The following is a 24534-nucleotide window of genomic DNA, read 5'->3' as shown; positions in this document are numbered from 1 at the left end:
GTCAAAGGATTTCCAACTGATTTTTAAATTTTTAAAATTAATAAATCATGATTAATTTATATCATGAAATGAGTTTGAAAAAGTTGAAAACAATACACATATATACATAAAAAATAAATAACAAACCAAAATTATAAAACTCATCATTCTATTTAAAGTGATATGATATGCTGCCATCAGTGTGGTCCAAATTAACCAAATGCAAATCATTATATATATAAAGGTAGGAATAAATAGAATATACATCTTTAAAAATAAGGAAAACTATTTAAGTAAACAATAAAACATTCTAACTAGAAAATAAAAAAAAAACAATGTCAAAAGACAGACAAAAAATATATTAAAAAAAGATAATACAAATTACACAAATGTATCAATAAAGTAATAGTCTATTGTAGTGTAGTACTTTCGTGAAAGAAAGTGAAAGTGAAATTGAACAGGAATCTTATTTGCCTTCTTCAAGGCGGAGATTAGTTAAATTTCCAGACAAATTCAAAGACTACTGCAATTAATCTATTTAAATCTGATAAAATGAAGTTAAAGTCTGATTAATGTATTTATAAATTAGATAGGACGTATTCTTTTTTAGTCGATATTTCATATAGGACAGACACTTTTTGGGGTATTTTCAGAGGGTAGGACATGATTTTTTTAAGGGAGAAATATGAATTGCACCGGTCTCTCGATCTCTACCCCCCCCCCCTTTTCCCAAATAAATATTGACCGGTCCCTCAATCCCAGCATTGCATTCGTGATATGGAATCTTGTGGTACAATTTCACAGATATCCATACACTTACTTGTTTGGACCCATTAACTAATTTCTATGTTCACATTTAACTTGTCAGTGAGTCACTGACATTCAAGTTTCATTCTTTCTTATTCACTGACTCAAATTGAATATTTTATGTAAGATAAGAAGTTAGCAATATCCTTTAACTCTACTTTCCGCTATATAGATGACGTTCTTTCACTAAACAATTCAAAATTTGGTGACTATGTGGAACGCATCTATCCCATCGAATTGGAGATAAAGGATACTACAGATACAGTTAAGTCGGCTTCATATCTTGACTTACATCTAGAAATTGACAATCAGGGTCGGTTGAAAACAAAACTTTACGACAAAAGAGATGATTCCAGCTTTCCAATTGTGAACTTTCCATTTCTAAGTAGCAACATTCCAGCAGCACCTCCATACGGGGATATATCTCCCAATTGATACGATATTCCCGTGCTTGCATTTCCTATCATGATTTTCTTGATAGAGGGTTACTGCTAACAAGGAAGCTATTAAACCAAGAGTTCCAAATGGTGAAGTTGAAATCATCCCTTCGTAAATTTTACGGACGCCATCACGAGTTGGTTGACCGTTATGGAATAACCGTTTCACAAATGATATCGGATATGTTCCTTACGTCGTAACTACAATCCCCTTCCCTTTCATGAATGTGACCTACCGAATTATACTATTTTAAATACCGGATTTGTAATCACATAAGCAACACGACGGGTGCCACATGTGGAGCAGGATCTGCTTACCCTTCCGGAGCACCTGAGATCACCCCTAGTTTTTGGTGTTCGTGTTCGTGTTGTTTATTCTTTAGTTTTCTATGTTGTGTCATGTGTACTATTGTTTTTCTGTTTGTCTTTTTCATTTTTAGCCATGGCGTTGTCAGTTTGTTTTAGATTTATGAGTTTGACTGTCCCTTTGGTATCTTTCGTCCCTCTTTTATGTAGGTACTCCTAGGAGGGAGGAATAATTCCAAGAAGACAAAAATAACCCAGTATCACCGGTTTCTTTTCCCACTCCTATGTGACGCCACTCCATAACATATGACATAATTAATTAGAAAGAAATACACAATTAACAAATGAACCACTTGTTAAATAAAATCAGGTAAGAACAAATAACAATCTAGTTTAAGTAAGTGCTACATTAGTTAACAGGTACAGAACTGATTTCCCTCCACTTTTAGCAATGCAGTCACAGTCCACACGTACTTGTTTCTATGGAAAGGTCGACTTTCCATGTATCACGTTCGCTCCCATTAATTCACGTTGACACCCTCCACTTTTCACGTTTGCACCCACATGTTACACCCTGGGTCTGTATGCATACTATTCAAAAGTATGTTTTGATATGTTTTGAATATTTGGTTTATTTATTCTTGAACTACTCTATTGCTACACACACATGACACAATAAAGATTAAATAAGTTTTTTTATCATTTAACAATCAAGTGACATTCTAAAACTGTGGCCCCCGCCAGTTCTGTTTCAGTGATTCCATAATATAATCAACCAAATCATTCCCAGAAAAGGAGGGGGGCTGAAAACCCCTCTAAATCTGCCTCTGACATGTCTGATATTGTCAGATGATCAAAGAACAAGTTATAAGCCATTCATCTCTAAGACTTGTAAAAGAAAGACAGCAGCTTCTCTCAACTAGTCACAATTACAGACACATGTGAATGAATAAAACAAAAACAGAGTATGTTTATTACATGCATTATTATCGGTAAAAATCTCTCAAGAGCTTATATATGTTTGTATGTTTGAACCATGCTGAATCAAAATAAAGTTTTTCTTATTATGTGGTTGTGGAAAGTACTAGGGTCATAGGCGATTCCAGGGGGGGCTCGGCCCTCCTTTTTCATAGGAAAAATTTGGTTGATAATATAGAGAATCACTGAAGCATGACTTGAGCGGTCCCCCCTTAGGTCAGTCAGCAGGCTCCCCTTATGAAAAGTTCTGGATCCACCACTGAGGGTGTGAATGAAACTAGGAGGCAAACTTGTATCAGTGTATGGTGTGAATGAGCTATTTGAGCTAACAGACTAATAGCCAAAATGGGATTTAAATCATGTATATCATCAGGGTTTCCTCTAGGTCAATTATTTTTTTCGCCACCTCTTTCGCCAAAACAATAAAATTGAGAATGGAAATGGGGAATGTGCCAAAGAGACAACAACCCGACCATAGAGCAGACAACAGCAGAAGGTCACCAACAGGTCTTCAATGCAACGAGAAATTGCCGCATCCGGATCTAGGCGTCCTTCAGATGGCCCCTAAACAAATATATACTAGTTCAGTGATAATGAACGCCATACTAAACTCCAAATTGTACACAAGAAACTAAAAGTTAAAATGATACAAGACTAACAAAGGCCAGAGGCTCCTGACTTGGGTCAGGGACAAAAATGCAGAGATCTCAACCCTCTCCCTATACAAAATGTACCTCTAGCCAATGCAGAAAAGTAAACGCATAACAATACACATAACAATACGCATAACAATATGCACATTAAAGACAATATATTTTATGCCACTTTATTATTTTATTCGCCAAGTAACATAAATATATTTTTCGTTTAAAATTTACCTTTTTTTCTACCCCCTCCCTTAAATAAGATGATTTTGCCCCATTGTGTGTCTATGGCTATTCCTTCAAACTTATTTTAGAGTCTACATTTTAATGAATAAACACTAAACATTTACATTTTTGTTTTTAAAACAACAGAATTTTTTTAACTTAAGGGGGTTTGCGGGTCTAAATCATTTATATAGGATTTCTCTATATTTTTCTATAAATGAACTTTATCTTATAGTTAATAGAAAAATGAAATAAAAAAATGTGGTCACCGTTCATTTGCGCTCACAATCTGCCTTCGAAAGAAGCGTACATCTTTGTAAAAGTGTTTTTTTTCTGTTGAACTAATAGGAGAAATAAAGGTAATATCGAAATAAAAAAGGAAATTTATTACAGAAATCGCTCAAATTTTACAATAATTTAGTTTAAGTACAGAATATATCGAAATTATATTAAAAAATATAGGTCACCGATGAGTTAAAAGAGATATTTCAATTTTAAAGCCAAAAAATGGCATTTTTCCACCAAAGGGAGATAATTTGGAACTTTTTAAATGATGGGGCCAACACGAATTAATTTTTTTGAATGTTTTTTGTACCATATGATAAAGTAACAACTATAAAAGGTAATAAATCAAATTTGTAATGAAAAACAAATGTTTAATTTTTTTCTGAAATTTTTATTCCCTCGAGCCTCCTTAAAAGGGAAAAATACTCATTGTACATGTTGTATTTTAAACAACTTTCCTAATGAGTGGCCCACTATACATGCTATACTTTTATAATGAAGAAGATACGAGTTCTGGAATATAACAAAATTAATGGACATGATTTGGTCATATAACAGTTTGGAGGTAGACTTTTCCAACAAATTGTCGGCATTCATATGGGAACAAACTGTACGCCTCTTCTTGCCGACCTCTTCTTATTTTCATATGAATCGGAGTTCCTCCAGACACTTGTCTGTACCAGTATAGTTCTAAGGGAAAGTTTCTTTAAAGAAAAATACTGATGTGCTCTTTTATACTAAGAAGTGGTTTTTACAACAAAACAAAAGCTTTTATCAAATGAAATTGAGCCCTCATTTCACGTGTAGTCATTACATTGAAGGGCTACTCTCATTCAAGGGGTTGTTCCCAATCTTTTGGATAAGGACAGTTTTCTTTTCTTGAACATCGTAAATGAAAAAGTTGAGACGTAAAACTATGCTTTAAACACATGTGTCACTCAAACGACCTTAAAGTAGTCTCCCTAATCAATTACCTTTATTAAAGTCAAAGGATAATTAAAGTTTTAAATCAGAGATTTTTCTTGCTTTTGAACATTTTTCGTTAAAACAGCATCTTTCTTTTCTTAACTATCTTTAAAAGGAGAGGAGACGTCAAAAGTTATATATTTTATATTTAGTTTATACAGATTATTTATGATTAATGTCTTGGGATCTTCCTATGGATTTAGATATTAATCTCCAAATTACAAATGTTAAAATTTTCTTTAGGACTTTCGTTAATGGATAAATTTTGCTGCTTCCATTCAGGTCATGTATTCTTTACTTCTTTATTGATGTTTCAAAATGTTCATAACCATGATCATGATGATAACATCAAAACAGAATAAAAGATTTTGTACTTTGTTACTTTGAAAGTACATTTGTATCTGAATTTGTATTTGATATTGGATTCTGATAAAATTCAAGGAAGGCATCTACACATGGCTTATAGAATGTATGGTTAATAACATATATGTTTGTGACAATTGTGGATTCAGTGATTTTTTACTAGACAAATAAAACTAGAGTTATTCCTCTTTATACAACTGGTAAATATTTCGGATAATTGATATCCCTCATGATGTATAAAAATAAATCATATCATGTTTCAACTGTTTTATTGTATAAATTTCAACATTGTTATAGTTTAATCAGAATAGATTTGATATGATTCAATTTAAATCATAATCATACTGATGAAGGATAGATATGTTATCTGAAATATTTATAGATACACTGTACATTACATTTCACGTTTCCTTTCGTTTTGTTATTAGCAATGGTTAGTGTTGTTTTGTAAATGTATAACGCCTAAATACGTCTGAACCAGTGACAACTCTACGACAGATTTTATTCATCAGATCAACAGAGATGGTGATACAAGGCAAAACACACATTGTATATATAATATCAGCCCAATGTAATTTTTTGTTCTTCCCTGGCTTGGTTTCAAACTCATGCTACTGAGATATTATGGCTCCAAATCGCCTTGCAATGTGCCTGATGTGCTAGTCCGCTGAACCACCTACGGTCTACACATATACAATAAAATGTTTTTGCAGGTTTTGGCAACTACTGTAGCAACATTATCCTTATAAATAAAAAAAAGGTAATTTTTCACTATCTGATAGTAGATGAAAACCTTCATTAAAATGTACAGCTTCATGTATCATGTGATCTGTCTATAATTGACATATTAAAATGACATGAAGTTCATCTTCAATTTATAATAGAGTTATGGATCAGTTAATATAGCATCCTTATTGGTCAGAGACAATAATCAATTTATTATGAAACACTTGTTTCTAAAAGATTTTTTTTCTCTCTCTATAAATGTTTGGTTGCATGGTTGCATGGTTGCATTTATTTGCAGTATCAACTTTTCATTGTATTTATTAAGGGTATGGTCATTCTTTTCATCTGTTTTGCAGGTTTGGTCCTAGTGTATTAAAAAGTTGTTTAAAATGTAGAATTCAACAATCATTGCTGATTTCTCAGTCAGAAGTTCATACAGTTCAAAGGTCAAAATCAAAGGTTAAATTGAGATGGATTACCATAGGAACGACTACATTTGGTGGAATATCTTATTATATCTACTGCCAATTCCAACCAGTCGACCAACCAAAAATTGCCAACAATTCTACGGTTAGTTATGTCATTTTATTTTAATTGCTTGTCTTGAACAAAGGTGTGGTAAGAAATGTCACTTTATTTTAAATGTTTTTTATAAATAAACAGGTAGAAATTAATCAGAACTCAATAAGCTCCAAAACCGTTTACAATTAAGGCTCATGGTATTTCAAGCAACCTAAAAAAGTTCAGTCTATTTTTGCTTATTTAACAAAGGACCAGGATGAGTGGCTCATGGTATTTCATTCACCCTAAATAACAGCTTGCTCATGGTATTTCATGCCAGCTTAACAGAAGCTCAGTGTAATTCTTGCCACTTTAACGAAGGCTCAGGTATTTACATGCCACCTAAACAAAGGCTCAGGGAATTTTATGCCAATTTAAAAAGACATGAGATGTTCAGTGAAAGTTTGTATTGCTATAAAATGTCCAGACCATTTTGAAAAGGGGGGTCCCAACCAAGGATAAAGGAAGGTGGTCCAAACCCAGGATAATGGAGGGAGCTCCAACCATATGTCTCCTTTAAATGCCTTGAACATACAAAAAAAGGGGGTGTTCCAACCCGAGGAACTCCCCAACCCTGGATCCGCTACTACAAACTTTAAATACAGGTATGATAAGAAAGACCACTAATGTCACAGCTGTCTGTACTATAAATGATTGGAAAATTATATTCTCAGGATAAAGTCTGTCTTATAATGGGGTCAAGGTTTCCCTTCCACATGAATGAAGTAATGGAATTGTTTGATAATTGAATGTCATACCCAGTAGATAATTTTATGTCATAAGCAAGGAACTTAAATAATTCCATTAGATGGTGAAGGTTGTTTATATATGTTGAAGTTTTTATATCAACCAGAAATAGAAAAATATATATAGAAATTTGAAAAGGAGGACATAGGCAAAACAATATGTAAAATGCATTGTTTTCCTCCATTAAGGTTTTAAGTTTCATTATTAATAAATATGTATCTAATATTCCTCTTAAATATACATAAAAATAGACCATTGAGTGCACCCAAAATTTCTGTGTTATTATGAAAACTGAAACACCCCCTCCCATAATAATATGTAACTCTTACAACACACCCTATTTAAAGTCTATCAAGCATTCTTTCAGTGGCGGATCCAGAGGGGCGGTTCCGGGGGTTGGAGCCCCCCCCCCCTTTTTTGGGATGATCAATGCATTTGAATGAGGACATATTGTTGGAACCCCCCTTTATCCTGGGTTGAGAACCCTCCCCCTTTTTAAAAATGGCTGGATCCACCTCTGTTCTTTTCACCCATTTATTTACAACTGTTGTGTCTCTTTAAATGCACAGTAACCAATGATAATTTTTTTTATACTTCTAATCAACTGTCTCTTTTGATTTTTTGATGATAGGGAAATTTTAAGGTTACTTTCAATTAATTTATCTTTTGTTCACACTGTCAAAAATATGGAGTGTTTGGGATCAAGGATTTTATATTTTATTTTTGATGTCGCATTAAATTACTACTTTGAATTTGATGTTTCTATTCAAAGAATGATCTTTTGAATGTGTACTTTGTTGGTTTTGGAACTTTCTTTAGTATTTCTTTTTAAGAAACACATACGTCATGGTTACAAAAGTTGGAGATTCATAATATTTCAAAGCTTGACACATAACAAAGTTAATGTTTCTGTTTCCTTGGTTTATAACTTTGCATGATTTCCCACCTACACAATTAACATAGAAATAAGTGGATCTGATTGCCAATGAGATAACTAGACTCTACCAGAGGTCAAACGTCAAGTTAACAACTATAGGTCATATGTAGATATACTAAACAAATCATGCCTATAAGATTGAGAATGGAATGGAAAAGTTTGACAATTTTTCCAATTGTAAGGGGGCATAACTCTAGAACTTGATCTGTGCTTTGGCTTGTTATAAGCATTGTGTATACATAAAGTGGCATAATTTTTACAGTTCTAGAGTTAATTGCCCCTTTACAAATGTAAAATTTCTGAATATTTTGTTTCTGTTCTCCAACTTAAGTTAATTGCCGCAACCTAATGTTATGAATATTATATACAATGCTTATGACCACAAAACTCAGATCAAGTACAGATTTGGGTAGTATCATTTTACTGCAAAAAAAAGGGGGGGTATCATCTTTGTCTTCTGGACACATACCCCATTAATATTTTTTTCAAATCTCTTTCACACAATCTACATTTACCAATTTTCTTCATCTTTTTGACTCTTTGTTTTTTTTTTTTTGCAGGGGATTTTTCCTTTGTTATTTTACATTTTCTTGTGAGTGCTTTGTCACACTTTCCTGAAACAAATATTACCAGTACTTTCGTAGGTTTTTCTTGGTGTTGCTTTATTATTCATCATGTATTAAATCATGTCAATATACATCTCTAAGTTTAATAGTATATAATGGCTCTGATTATCTCTGATGAAAGTTGATAAAATAATAATAGTCAATAATAAAATTTTTAAAATGTTAAGATATGTTTTTATCTTTTAAATAATGTGTGTTTAACCCAGACATTATTTCCTGTGTAAATTTGACTTTATTATGGTATTGTGTAACAGATGGCATGCATGAGTTTGAACAACACATATTACTATATATTATATCTAAAAGTATTAAATACATAAATGAATAACCATTCAAGGCCAAGAGATTAGACATAAAGAGATGGTACTAGTCTGGTATTTGTTTATACCTTCATAAGCTCACATTATTCTTGAATATTAAACAGGACATCATTTTTGAGAAATAACATTGTGTATAAAGGGTTAAGTAAGAACCATAGACTAAATACACAAACTCAATACAAAGCCAGTTAATATTGATAGTGGTGATTTATGCATAATATTTTTTTTTCAACTTTATTTTTAAACTTGCTCATCATGTTCATTAGGAAAATGGCCATGGCAATATACCTGTCAGAAAGAGAAAACCACTTGTCCAAATTATTTTGTCTGTTCAAATTTTATCCTTGCCAAAATTTCAAAGATGAAGTACATGATTCAGTCTTGAACACTTATCTAGTTTTATTGATTGATTGTCGGTTGCTGAACGTCCAGTGGCAAATATTTCATACATGTTCAGGATGACACAACTAGTTGAAGATCGCCTTTACATTTGAATATTTTATTTTAGTAAGGGTTTATCTTTTTCCTTAAATTATCTTCTTACAATGACCTAATGATTGCAATGCTTTTTTGAAAAAAGTAAATTTATGAAAGTTTAGCATTGTATGATTTTTAATTTGAGTTTCTTTTATAAATACCAAAGTTTAGTATGATGTCCATTATCACTGAACTTGTCCACACTTTTATTTAGGGGCCAGCTGTATCATGTCTCTGGGTGCTATATTTTCTTGCTGTATTAGTGGCCTTGGCTGTTTTCCACTCTTTGGTCTGGTTTTTGTCTCTTTGACATATTCACGATCCACTAAATTAATTTCATTTTATATTTATGTTATGTCGATCATTTTTGTCATAATAATGAAGAACTTCTGACTTATTTGCCTTATTTATAGACTTATTTGAACTATTTTATGCAACTTCAATATTATTCAATAATTTTGTTTAATCCTAAAGTTAAAAAAAACCACTGTTTATTACCTCAAATTAACTTTAAAATTAAAGGTTCTGTACCATTTTTGTAGACTTTGAGTGGATGAAATAAATAGTTTAGATATTATTTCAAATGTTAAAAGCATAGTTTATAGTCTGTATTTATCAAATTTTGGTCCATTATTCATTGTTATTTAAAGATGAAAGTGACATTCACATTATCTTGTGACTCCAGTACTTAACTGGATACATTTGATTAACACCACAATATAACATGTATAATGCATCTTAATTAACCTTTGATCATAATAAATGTAGCATACTTACTGAATGACATTATTATAATGATATAATACACTCTGAGATCAGGCGCGGATCCAGAGGGGGGGTTCCGGGGGTTGGAACCCCCCCTTTTTTTTGGACGATCAATGTATTTGAATGGGGACATGTAATTGGAACCCCCCCCTTTGTCCTGGGTTAGGAACCCCCCCTTTTTAAAATGGCTGGATCCGCCCCTGGATATAGTGCAGAACTTAATATGTTAAACACTCGATTAGTTGATTGTGATTACTGTATGTTAAACCATGGAAGTATTATATGATCTTATATTGACCTCCATGGTTAAACTTTAAGATATATATCATGTATATTGAATGAAATTTATCAATTAAATTTTAACGGTATGACTTTCTATTTAAATGAATTTAAGCAATGAACATGTACATATATCATGCTAGTATAGTGAATAAATAACTGGTATTTAAATATAAAGTGATTCTACAAATATCCATACATAGTGTGAACCTAATCCATTGTAAACATATGGTCTGACATCCATAATGACCCTTCAACTCAATTGACCTTTCAACTTACACAGAAAATCTATAAATATTAAAATAATGTTCTGTAAATTTCTTTGCATGCTGACTAGCATGATTAATCCTATATAATGATTATCAGTTGTTCTAGTTAAACATTCCTGGGATTGTATTCTGCTATAAGAAATTCAGCATTGTATGCATGTCAGAAACTCAGTACTGTATACATGGTAGTAACATGGCTAAATATTAATCCTAGTGCCTGATATTTATTGATGTGAACATCTGTGGCTATTACTGATCTGGATTTTTATATACAAACAGACATATCTATAATTGTGATAATTAAAATAAACAACAATGTCAACGACAATAACAACAAAATCTGATGACTCACAATCAGAGGACTTTAGTCAAATCTATGTGACACTCTATAGTACAATTCTACTGGTTTTGTTAATTTCTGGACGACACGCCATGTCTAAAAAACTCTTGAAGAAACTGTATCATTATTCAAGGAAACGTCTGTGGTATGCTTTATCCAAACTGGACCCTCGTCAAATAAAGTTCTATGGACTAAGATGGGGTATCCCATCAAAAGAATTAAAGGAACTTATGTTATATACTGATTTTATAAAACACAAGAAGAAAAGAGCTTATAGACATAAGAAAAAACTGAATAAAACGGTAAGAATTCTCTTAGATTTATGTACCAGTCCATGATAAACTTTGACTTGACAGTGGCGGATCCATCCATTTTAAAAAAAGGGGGGTTCCCAATCCAGAGTAAAGGGGGTTCCAACTATATGCTCCCATTCAAATGCATTGATCATCCAAAAAAAAGGAGGATTCCAACCCCCGGACCCCCCTGGATCCGCCACGGCTTCAGCTTAGTGGTCGATGATAATAGGGTCAGAATTCTGTTTGACTTAAGCTAAGTCAGGTCTAAAGTAAAAGAGTATGAATTCTGTTCAACATAAACCTAAGTGGTCCATAACCATGATAACAAATCAGTACATATTCTGTAAGAATTAAGCTGATGGTCCATTATAAAAGGGTTAGAACGCTTTCTTCTACCTAAGCTTAGTGATCCATAATAAAAGGGTCAGAACTCTATCTTATACTTAAGCTGAGTGGTCCATATGTAATAAAAGGGTTAAAACTCTTTTCAACTTAGGTAGTGGTCCATAATATAATATACAATCTTTTCTAGTTTTAAACAGTGTGATACCTTTTCTTATGACAAGTAAGGTATCCTTTAACTGGGTTGCGTTCGATATCATAGCAGCTACATAGGGCTAAGTAGATTTATGACTATTGAAAGTTTAGCTAGCTGGCTGCTACATAGATATTGATAGCAGCTAGGCTTAGGCTACTCCTTCAGTAGACAAAAATCTACATAGCGGCTATGATTTTGAACGCAACCCAGTTAGGTTAATCTAACTTATTTTGAGAATTGGACTGAAGGTCATCAGATCTGATAAGAACTAAGAGTACATGTTAGATTGTGTGTCCTTCTGAACCTTATATAAAAGTCTTATATTAAAGTACATCTTACTGCACTGTCTTATACTTATCTACTTTTAACATTAGTTTAACCATAAAGGCAAAGTCTCCTTGAATCATTTTTCCCTCTGACCAAAAATCTACTTAACCTTGATAATATACTTAATGGAAGTTTTAAAAAATGACATGTTCGAGAAATAGTTTTAACAAATGCCACTATTGACAAATAATTATAAACAAATGCCACCAGAGACAATTGAAAAATACCACCATAGAGAACTGAAACAAATATCACCAGAGAGAAATGAAACAAATGCCACCAGAGACAACTGAAATAAATATCACCAGAGACAACTGAAATAAATATCATCAGCGACAACTGAAATAAATACCACCAGAGACAACTGAAATAAATATCACCAGAGACAACTGAAATAAATATCACCAGAGACAACTGAAATAAATGCCACCAGAGACAACTGAAATAAATATCACCAGAGATAACTGAAATAAATATCACCAGAGACAACTGAAATAAATATCACCAGAGACAACTGAAATAAATATCATCAGAGACAACTGAAATAAATGTCACCAGAGACAACTGAAATCAATATCACCAGAGACAACTGAAATCAATATCACCAGAGACAACTGAAATAATTAAATACCACCATAGACAAGTAGAATCTGTTTCTGTTATGATTTTAGACGATATGCAGACAATCTAAATCCTATTTATGTATTTAATATCAATGATACAAGCAATGTGTTTTTATTTCAGGTGACCCTGTACAGAAAAATGCCTTTAAAAGTGATGTCTAGAGCATGGGGAACAATTAACAATTTAGAATTACCTGTTGTTATGAGAAGACCCCTCATTGGGCTATATGTATGGATGTTTGACTGTAAATTGAATGAGGCTGCAGACCCAGATCTAAGAAACTATAAAAATTTAGGTGAATTTTTCCGAAGAACATTAAAACCGGGAGTGAGAACTGTTAATGCTGAGCATGACCTAGTGAGTATCTATGTTTTAAATCATTGCAACATCTACATGTTCATCAAACAAGGTTCATTTGACCTTGACCTCATTTGATGGATCAGTGTTCAAGGCTATTTAAGTTACATGATTAGGTACATAAACTATACGTTGTTGTTCAAATGTAGGTGGTATATAGAATGATTGTAAGGGTTACATGTCAATCTGGCAGGTTTCATCTGACCTTGACCTCATTTTCATGGTTCATCGGTCAATGTTAAGTTTTTATGTTTAGTTCTTTTTTTTCAATTACCATGGGTAACCAATTACAATAGCTAGGTCAACTATATTTGGTGTATGGAAAAATTGTAAGGTGCACATGGCCCAAGACCACAATTAATGACCCCGCTTTTCGTTGTCCACGAATATAGTTCCTTTTAATTAGAGTGTATTTTTCCTTAATTTTTTTTCTTTCCTTTCCTCACTCATTCCTTAAATCTTTTTGGGTGGAAATGAAAGAAGAGAGGTCAAATAAATTTTTGGAGGTTGTATTTTAACTGATTTTGATATGGAATGAGTGATTAGGTCAAGTGCAAAAAGGTGATATTTACAGTTTTCGGAACATCTCTTGACTTGTCAATAGGGGTATGGATGTGTATTGGCTAAATTTGTAAAAGTGATTGCTTCAATCTTTCTGAATTTTGGATATATATTTGGACTAGGACAATACATTACACACACAAAAAATTGGACAAAAGTGCATGGTGCAATTTTTTTAATGATGCAAAAGGTTATAAAGAACTGATAGAGGAATTAATTGTGGTCTGTGGCCACATGTCTGCCTGACATGATATATCTGACTTTGACCTCATTGTTATGGAATTTGTTAAGTTTATGTAATACTTGTAGTAAACATTTATCTTTTATACTTTCAACATAAAATCAATGGTCAGTAAAGCAGGTGAGATATTTGATTATGTGTGTACTCTTGCTGACTAATGTCTAGAAAACCATAGCAACTAGCGAAAAGGTAAAAAGGGCAAATGAAGGGTAGAATCTTCAACACAACAAACTCTATCTACCTTGAATTTTTTTTTAAACTTGTTAGCTCATTTTAGTGTTGCCAATGAACTTTCAATTTTTATTTTTTAGCTGTGATATTAATATAAATTGTAAATAATTATATATCCGAGAAATGGTTCAGATTTCCACCAGTAAATAATATATAGTTTTAATTGCCTAAGAAACCCCTTTTTAGTTCACCATAGGTTGTGTCCTGCCCCCATCTATATAAATTAATTTAAAACATCTTGAATATATTATATTACTCATGTTCTTATATTATGACACATATATGTATGTCAAGATAGCTAATATGATATGATATGTCTTTAATTGATTTTCCATACAAAGCATGAAAAAGTTGAGATTTTAGTTTTATATATAAGATTTAAACATAAGTATGTAACTAATATGTGTATTAAGAGAGAAAACATAGATAGGTATACTATTTGATTTCATTACAGCATAAGGTCATCTGGGTTTGTTAATAAATAAACTCATCATAGATACCAGGACTAAATTTTGTATATATACGCCAGACGCGCGTTTCTTAAACCATTGTAGAAAACTGCTAAAAATTAATAATGGGGTTTACTTTGTTTAACAGACATTTCTATCAGAAAAAAGAACATTAAACAAATCTGGATTTAGATCAAAATGGAATACTTCATGTATATCAGGAAATGTGCACTTGTGCCTACTTGTCTAACTTCCCCTACTTTACATCTTATACATGATTGAATGTCATTCATTTAATTCCACCAACAAGGCCATAAACAGTGAAGAGTTATCTGCCCCATGGAAGGCCAAGATAATGAAACTAAAGCTAACAAGAAAATAACCATATATATACATGCTATATATGGTATAAATAAGAAATCATGAAATAAAAAATAGGGGAAATATTGTAAGTTTGGCTGTACCTGTGAAACTTGTTTCAAAGGGTAAAGCAAAAATCTTAAATTTTACAGTGATGTTGTTTACTGAGGCTGGAAATTTAGATACGATCTGTGCAGGTAAACTTATCAATCCTTTCAATATATATACTATAGATAAAAATAATGTATTGACTTGACATATCAATGATATAAGGATACGTCTTTGGTGGATAGTTATCTCATTGCCATCATACCGCATATCTTATTCGCATATAAGATATGAATTTGTTCATATTTTTCTTTTGAATTATATTTAAGACAAGTCCCGCTATATAATGAAAGATTCTAATATGACGATCTATTATTGTCAAACAATAAAATTACAGTATATCTACTTTTAGCACAAGGGCATAAATACACAAAACTGGCTGTTACGTGTTACGTCCAACTTAATTATACATTGTACTACCAAAGGTATTCACAATTTTTTTCGACATCCAAACCCACAGTTTACGTAGGATAAAATTCAGATTTAATAAAGTTATCTTTATACTACAGCAAATAAACTCATCAGTCCATTTCTTTTTATTTTTCTTGGTAAAATTTCATAAAACAAAAATTTTGCGAAATGATGTTTTACGTCTTTGCATGGCAACGAAACAAGGTTACTTCATAAATATGTTTCAGTAGACGAAAAATCAAATGTAAATTCCGGGTGTTTTAATGCTTTGTGTATGCTTCAGAAGGCAATAAAATAACATTGGAAGAAAATATATAGGTGAAAATGGGATTTGAAAAAAATTATTATTGAATTATATAATTTTACTAATATTATCAAATGTGGGTAAAATCGAACCACCAAAACAGTATGGTGTGTATAGGACTTTCACGGTTAACAATATTACCAAATTTGTCCTATAATTATTTCTTTATTATTTTTATTTTATTTCAGACCAGTCCCGCTGACGGAAGAATACTGCATTATGGGATATGTAAAAATGGAATATTAGAGCAAGTTAAAGGTGTGACATATTCTTTAAAAGGATTCCTAGGACCTTTGACCTGGAGAGGAGATATTGACGATGTAAATAATTTATCTGATGATGAATACCATCAGAAACTGAAACTTAAACCTGGACATGAACTTTACCATTGTGTTGTATATCTAGCCCCTGGAGATTATCACAGGTTTCATTCAGCCTCTGATTGGAAAATAAGTTATAGGAGACATTTTCCAGGTAAGATAACAGTATATCTATAAATCATTTAATTTTGGATGTAACACACCTTCTGATTGGCTGACAATGTTTTGTCTATCCGCTCATAAACATAATTTTGTCATGGTAACGTGATGTCATCAATGTTTTTTCATGAATTACTCTGGCTTTGAATGGAATTTAGAATTAAATTATAAGAAATGTCTGTAATAATTTTTTTTATGTCTATTCGATATAACATCAAAATTGTGGTGCACATTTTAAAATAAACTGCTACACACATTATTCAGTGTGCACCACATAATTGATGTTTTTTCTTCATAGACAGAACAAATATTACAGTAATTCCTTAACTGTAAAAAAAGGTTATACTCTGAAATACCATTTCCCCCCCCCCCTTATGTTTCAAAAATAAGTAGGAGTGGTATGATAAGCAATGAGCTTTTGGCATCTATCTGATAGCTAACAGTTTAATAGAAACAGTAAACCAATAAAATCTACAAATAAGTCAGCTCAGAAGTAAACTTCAATTGACCCGTTATTGTCTTTAAATGATGATATTATCAAATTTAAGGTGGTACCCAACACTTTGACTAAAATTAATTTGGCTTGTTTAATTTTCATAAAATTTTGACAAATTATTTACTTTGACCCTTTGAAAAAAACATAAAAATTTCAAAAAACTTGAACCAATCACTTTCACGGAAAAATTTCATTGGATATATAGCAGTTTGACAAACAATTATTTTTATCATTTAGAAGCTTTAATATTATTTCTTAAACATTTGCCAAACAATAGATGATTAAAATGTTTAGCTGATTTTTTCAGAGTTATCTCCCTGTAGTGTTAGGTAGCACCTTATCATGGAAGAAATCGTCAATTGCCTCCATATAGGAGTTATTGGCCCTTGAAAGATCATTTTTACCCATTTGTTGCAGAAATTATAATAAAAAGAGAATTTGTTTGAAGATCTAAAAGTACTGTGTATTCCCTTATTGTCCTTGGTATGTATTTTCATGGATTTAGGAAAACTTGCATTTCCTTCAATATTTGATTATCACGGCTTTGTCAATGTCTGCATACAAGATTACAATTTTTTTGTCAAATCTTCACACATCAATACGTGGTTCAATGTACCAAAAAAAACCATGCACAATCCACAATCATTTTTTGCCTTCTCATGTATATGTATATGCACAGTGTTATTTAATAGATCATTATCTTAGTTTCTGCTAAAAGTTCATAACATGGGAATAAATAGCCATCCAAGGGCAATTATAAATTCATAATTATTGAAGGGTTCAATTGACCATTTTTGTCCGTTTAGCATGTTTTAGACCTACTTTGGATTCATTAATATTCATGAGATTCACATTTTTGTGAATTTTGCATGTTTTAACTCTATGTCCTTCATTTAGTATCTGATGGAGAGTTTTCATATTGACAACCATACCACCACAAAAATGCCACTAAATTATAACTTATTATGGAATTCATCATGAACTTATACCTAATAATGTATATTTCATGTATTTATTATTATTTCTAGGAGATCTACTAAGTGTTAGTCCAGGTATAGCCAGGTGGATAGAAGGTCTGTTTAATTTTAATGAGAGAGTTGTTTATGCAGGAACATGGAAACATGGATTCTTTAGCTACACTGCCGTTGGAGCAACTAACGTAGGATCAATTAGAATATACTGTGATGAGGTTTGTAAACTTTTGTTAAGCCTTGAAGAATGGTTGGGGACTAAAAGGACTGAAAATTGATGTCATTGCAAGGTCAACTTTGATAATATTCATTGATTGATTGATTGGATTTTAACCACCATAATGATTGTGCTATTTATTGGTGGAGGAAGCTGGAGTGCTTGGAGAAAACCACCAACTTCAGTAGGAAAACTGACAATCATAGTCATTTAAGATTGGAGTCAAGTGCACCTGCACACAAACTGGGTTCTAACTCTCAACTTCAGTATTAACTGGTTAGTGATTGCAGTAGTTCAACTACTTATAAAAAGACACAATCATAGGTTTCTGACAAAGATTGAATGTACATGGTCTAAGAACAAAAAAAAATTAAAATTGATAGATGTTTACTTTTATTTTATCTTTTTTATTCAGGCGGTTTAACTCCTTCCAAAAATGAACACATTTTGTGAAGGACACTCACCCAAGATATAAATTAACTTGATCAATTGTAATACTTATTACCCCCCAATACCGTGTGATTGATTTCACAGGTAAATGTGTTTGTAAACAATCCGAGATTGCCATGCAATCAGTGAAGTTTATCGACAAATTCCTACTGGTCCGCCGGATCACTAGCTGATTACGACGCAAATACTTTTCTCGGACCACAGGAACATGAGGAACAGCGCTAATTTCAATCCTGATACAATTCCTTTTATAACTTGCTTGTTTTGTCATATTCTTGACCAGTTTCCTTGGGGTTTTATTCAAAATCTTGTAGTCTGTGGGTCTTTTGATATGCTAAAGTTGACTGTTTATTAAGAATTTACATTTTTTTTGAATGGGTCCACATTGAGGTTTAAAGGGTCCATAATGGGTATAAGTCCAATTTCATTTTTTTTTTTTTGTTCTTAGACTATGTACGTTCCATCTGTGTCAGAAACCTATGATGTGTCACATTTTTAATGATAATCCACATTCAGAGCTTGAATATTGTGTCTAAACCTGTCACCAGCTGTTCAGGGTTTGACCTTTTAGTATCAGTGGAACATTTAGTTTTAAAAATACAAAAAATGTAGCTTTATATATATATATATATATATACAAGATAACTCAAATAATAAAGTATTTGAAGTGATCGTTGTAAATGCAGTCAAATTTTGTAATCTTGAACTCAGTTTCTTTCTTCCATGTACATGTATGAGCTTTCTTGTTATATTACAAAACTTGATCACTGTTCTGTCTGTATTTAGAAAAGGGGAGCCAATTATATATGTTCTTTGAAGCAGGAAACTAGTACATGTACATACATAATGATTATGTAAAGATGTGATATGATTGCCAATAAGACAACTCTACACAAGAGACCAAATGACACAGAAATTAAATACTATATATAGGTCACCATATGGTCAAGTGACAACCACTGAATTGCAGGCTCCTGACTTGGGACAGTCACATACAGAATTGCGGTGGCCCATATTTTCTTGATTTCTGGAAGTAGATATATTCTTATATTTTTATATTAAAAGTATATCATTTACTGTAAATTCAGAAGTTATTGCGTGCATTTATTATTGTGATTTTGTCATTTAGACTTAACACGATTTCAATTTTTGTGATATTAAGAAAAATCCTGTTTTAATCATATAAAATATTTCAAAACTCGAGTTTAAATTATGACGATTATAACAATTTCACATTTTTCACAATTTATAAAAACATCACAATAATTTCTGAATTTACAGTACTAGTCTTTCTTAAGTTTAACATTTTGTAATGTTTATTTTTAAATTTAATCCATACATAAAAAAGAACTGTATACAACAAGAAGCTAGAAATTATCCCCCTTTGAGGAAACAAGCAGTTACATGCAAGAAATCAATGTTTTCTAAAATGATTGTATTTGTTGATCATGGTACAATTGTCAATTGATGTCATGTAAATAAGTAATGTTATCCAATCAAAATGTTGTTGCATTAGAATACATGTGATATTAAGGGGATGCTTGATGCAAATTATGTAATAAGAATGGAAATTGTAAGTTCTTATATTTGATATTATTTCCCTCATTTTCTTCACAATATTAAAATTTTGCTTAAACTGAATTTACAATAAGATGAATCATATAAAAAATAAGATGTGGTATAATTGCCAATGAGACAACTCTCAACAAGAGACCAAATGACACAGAAATTAACAACTATCAGTTTATTTTGACATCAGAGTGAATTCATACAGAGACATTCTTACACATTACTCAAATTCCATTCTTTAATATTCCAATTATTTTCTAGGAACTTACAACGAACCACAGAGATCACGGAGATAGAAACAATGTCCGTGACGCCTGTATAATAGAGGGAACAGAGATGGGAAAATCATTCCAGAAAGGGGACATGTTTGGAGAATTTAATCTCGGGTCAACAATTGTACTTATTTTTGAAGCTCCAAGAAATTTTGAGTTCAAAGTTCAGACAGGACAAAAAGTATCATATGGACAACCGTTAGGATTTAACAGACATGTAGATTTATTATGATTGTTTTGACCACTTAAAACGTTAATGGATCTGACCAACGAAGAAGTGCCTTTCTTTTATAATAAATACATATAATTTTTTGGTGATCTTTTTGACCATTAAAAATCCCAACTTGTTTGGACATGAAGCGTTACCTTTTATTAGCAATGTATACATGAAATACAATTATAAATTTGCTGTATTCTAAAACTTTGACAGTCAAAAAGTTTGGCTTACTCCATGTATCTATAGCCTTTCTGAATCTGGATTGTATCATATCATAACTTGACCATTTATAGTGTTACAATCTTGTGTTTTAAATTACTGTATAACTTCTTATTATGGTTACCTTCTATCAAGCAAAACTGTCTTGTCAGGTCTCTCTCAGTTCAAAGGTCACATCTTGTTTGAGGTCAGTTTTTTGTCGAGCCTGCAACTTTTGTTGCAGAAAGCTCGACATAGGGATAGTGATCCGGCGGCTGCGGCGGCGGTGTTAGCTCACTTCTTAAAAGCTATTTATTTTAGAAGGTGGAAGACCTGGATGCTTTATATTTTGTATATAGATGCCTCATGTTACGAAGTTTCCGTCAGTCACATGTCCATTGTCCTTGACCTCATTTTCATGGTTCAGTAACCACTTGAAAAAAAAGTTCAGATTTTTTGTAATGTTAAATTCTCTCTTACTGTAAGTAATAGGATAACTATATTTAGTATGTGCGTACCTTGCAAGGTCCTCATGCCAGTCAGACAGTTTTCACTTGACCTCGACCTCATTTCATGGATCAGTGAACAAGGTTAAGTTTTGGTGGTCAAGTCCATATCTCAGATACTATAAGCAATAGGTCTAGTTTATTCGATGTATGAAAGGACTGTAAGGTGTACATGTCCAACTGGCAGGTGTCATCTGACCTTGACCTCATTTTCATGGTTCAGTGGTTATAGTTAAGTTTTTGTGTTTTGGTCTGTTTTTCTCATACTTTATGCAATAGGTTTACTTTATGTGTTGTATGGAATGATTGTAAGGTGTACATGTCTAGCGGGCAGATGTCATCTGACCTTGACCTCATTTTCATGGTTCTGTGGTTATAGTTAAGTTTTTGTGTTTTGGTCTGTTTTTCTCATACTTTATGCAATAGGTTTATTATATTTGTTGTATGGAATGATTGTAAGGTGTACATGTCTAGCGGGCAGATGTCATCTGACCTTGATCTCATTTTCATGGTTCAGTGGTCAAAGTTAAGTTTTTGAGTTTTGGTCTTTTTATCTAATACTATATGTCATAGGTCAACTATATTTGGTGTATGGAAATATTTTATGATCTATATGTCAGTCGTGCAGGGTTTATTTGACCTGGTTTTCACGGTTCATTGTTCAGTGTTAAGTTTTTGTGTTTTGGTCTATTTTCTTAAACTATAAGCAATAGGTCAACAATATTTGTTGTATGGAAGCATTGTTAGCTGTACCTGTCTGCCTGGCATACGGTTCAACTGACCTTGACCTCATTTTCATGGTTCATGTTAAGTTTATGTGACCGTCGTTATAAAGCTTTATATTTAGGAGTATCAACATCAATGATTAGTAAAGAAGGCAAGACATTTCAGTGTGTGCACTCTTGTTCATGTTTTTGAGGATTTTTAATGGTTTGGCCTCGAGCATAACAAAAGAGACATTAATTGTCGAAATTTGAATATGGTGGAGAAAAATTGCTACCTCTTTGTTGATGCTCTGGCGGTGGATTAATAGTTTCAGTTGGTTTCACCAGCCTAGTAGCCAGTACCTCGGAACTGGCATAGAAATACGGATTTTGTGTTATGAAAACTTGCGGTTACAAAATGGAAAAATACTTTGAATTAAGGAACATACCTCCCTCATGCAAAACTGTGATTCTTTGTGAGTCTTTGGCTATACTTTTTTGTCCTTTAAGGTATTTAGCTCTTCATCCTTGGAATAAACATTCGATTTTTAAATGGTTTTGCCTTGATCATCACTAAAGAGTCATTTATCGAAATGTGCAAAAAATTGTAACCTTTATGTAATTGTCGGAGTGATTGCTCTACAATGGCCATCCTTTTCATTTTTTTTGTGTTTTGGACAAAAACTAAAGAAGATAGAGTAAAATGGTAAACAGAAAAAATATATATCAGCAATACAAGATAAACCAAAAAGAGATTTTTGTGATGAATTCTATTCTCGTCCTCACTGTTGGAGAGTGTCCATTGTTGATGATGCACTTTGACCTAGGTGAGGGACACAGGCTCTTTAGAGTCTCTAGTTACCTATTTTCTTGAAAACTATAATAGATAGAGAGAATCTTTTGAATAGAAAAATAATTGATTAACAAGGCAAGATCCACAAATAGGTCACAAGCCCGAAAATCACCTTCCGACCTTTATCTGGAGTTATTGCCCTTAAATGATGATTTTTGTCTTGCCAGTGACAAAGATTGCTGTATGCAAACATTAGTTTTAATTTCCGGTGGCAGTGGTGTAAACTATTTGTATAAAGCTTTATATTTAAAATATTGGACGACCTGGTGGATGTTTCAACTTCTTGTCTCTTAGACTATTAAACATGAAATCAAGGGCCAGTTATGCTGGCGAGACATGTCAGGTTTTACCTAATATCTTAAAAATATATATAATTTTATATAATGTATAATATATGAATTGAATTTTTGAAATCCATAAATCATTTGTTGTCATATTTTACAGAACTGAGTTGGTACCTCTGCTGATGGACTGTCAGTCCCTGAAGGTATCATCAACTCAATAAATGGTTCTTCCATATTGACATTGTTTATAAAAAAAAAAACTTTTTCTAAAATTGTCCTTTCGAAAAGGTCATATTTGGCCTTATTATTAAGTTCAATATTTAAAGATGATCAAAAGACATACGAGACCGTTAAATGGAATTTTTTTTGTAAATCAAAATGAGTGCAATTTGTGACATCACTAACAGACTTCAAGTACGCAAAATTTCAACAAAAATACTTATTGCCTATATAGTGACTGTGTTAAATATACGATTCATTGTAATATCGGTCAAGATTACCTAATTTGAACTTTAAGCTAGAAATAAGGGCAATTTTATGCAAAGTTGACCTGAGATTGAAAAAAATTATTTGAAATTTATTTATCAAGAGCTTAAAACTTTTCCAGATGCACATGTATGTCTGTACTCTGAGTAATAGTTAGGTGAAAATGCATCCATGTTAGCCAAAGGGTCCACATGAACCTAAATAAAAAATAAATCACTTTCCCTTGTTTTTTATTAGAGAATCTTTAAACAAGTAAAGGAAATAAACATTGTAATTACAATCTTTTTATCATTGAAAATCATCATAATTTGTGACCTCTCTCTTGTCTATTGTAACAAGTGATAGTTATTTGTGACCTCTCTCTTGTCTATTGTAACAAGTGATAGTTATTTGTGACCTCTCTCTTGTCTATTGTAACAAGTGATAGTTATTTGTGATCTCTCTCTTGTCTATTGTAACAAGTGATAGTTATTTGTGACCTCTCTCTTGTCTATTGTAACAAGTGATAGTTATTTGTGATCTCTCTCTTGTCTATTGTAACAAGTGATAGTTATTTGTGACCTCTCTCTTGTCTATTGTAACAAGTGATAGTTATTTGTGATCTCTCTCTTGTCTATTGTAACAAGTGATAGTTATTTGTGACCTCTCTCTTGTCTATTGTAACAAGTGATAGTTATTTGTGATCTCTCTTGTGTCTATTGTAACAAGTGATAGTTATTTGTGACCTCTCTTGTCTATTGTAACAAGTGATAGTTATTTGTGACCTCTCTCTTGTCTATTGTAACAAGTGATAGTTATTTGTGACCTCTCTCTTGTCTATTGTAACAAGTGATAGTTATTTGTGACCTCTCTCTTGTCTATTGTAACAAGTGATAGTTATTTGTGACCTCTCTCTTGTCTATTGTAACAAGTGATAGTTATGTGTGACCTCTCTCTTGTCTATTGTAACAAGTGATAGTTATTTGTGATCTCTCTTGTGTCTATTGTA

The 24534-nt window shown here is 32.2% G+C and overlaps 1 protein-coding gene across 2 annotated transcripts; it reads left to right on the top strand.

Annotated features, from left to right (window-relative positions):
* Positions 1 to 1784: 1784 nt before the first annotated feature.
* LOC139527493 (phosphatidylserine decarboxylase proenzyme, mitochondrial-like) lies at positions 1785 to 20610 on the top strand. Of its 2 annotated transcripts, XM_071322984.1 has the most exons (6): positions 1785 to 1899; positions 6073 to 6286; positions 12943 to 13179; positions 16033 to 16318; positions 17848 to 18008; positions 20288 to 20610. In XM_071322984.1, the coding sequence occupies exons 1-6, from the start codon at positions 1874 to 1876 to the stop codon at positions 20528 to 20530; spliced, it is 1167 nt and encodes a 388-aa protein (XP_071179085.1). In that variant the 5' UTR covers positions 1785 to 1873; the 3' UTR covers positions 20531 to 20610. The 2 variants fall into 2 exon arrangements, with proteins under 2 accessions (XP_071179085.1, XP_071179084.1); XM_071322983.1 differs by lacking the exons at positions 1785 to 1899; positions 6073 to 6286 and adding an exon at positions 10483 to 11339.
* Positions 20611 to 24534: the final 3924 nt, after the last annotated feature.

The sequence above is a fragment of the Mytilus edulis genome, chromosome 6 (genome assembly GCF_963676685.1).
Source record: "Mytilus edulis chromosome 6, xbMytEdul2.2, whole genome shotgun sequence".
NCBI classification, from domain to species: Eukaryota; Metazoa; Mollusca; class Bivalvia; order Mytilida; family Mytilidae; genus Mytilus; species Mytilus edulis.
The sequence above is the reverse complement of the archived record's forward strand: the minus strand, read 5'-3'. Positions and strand labels throughout refer to the sequence as shown.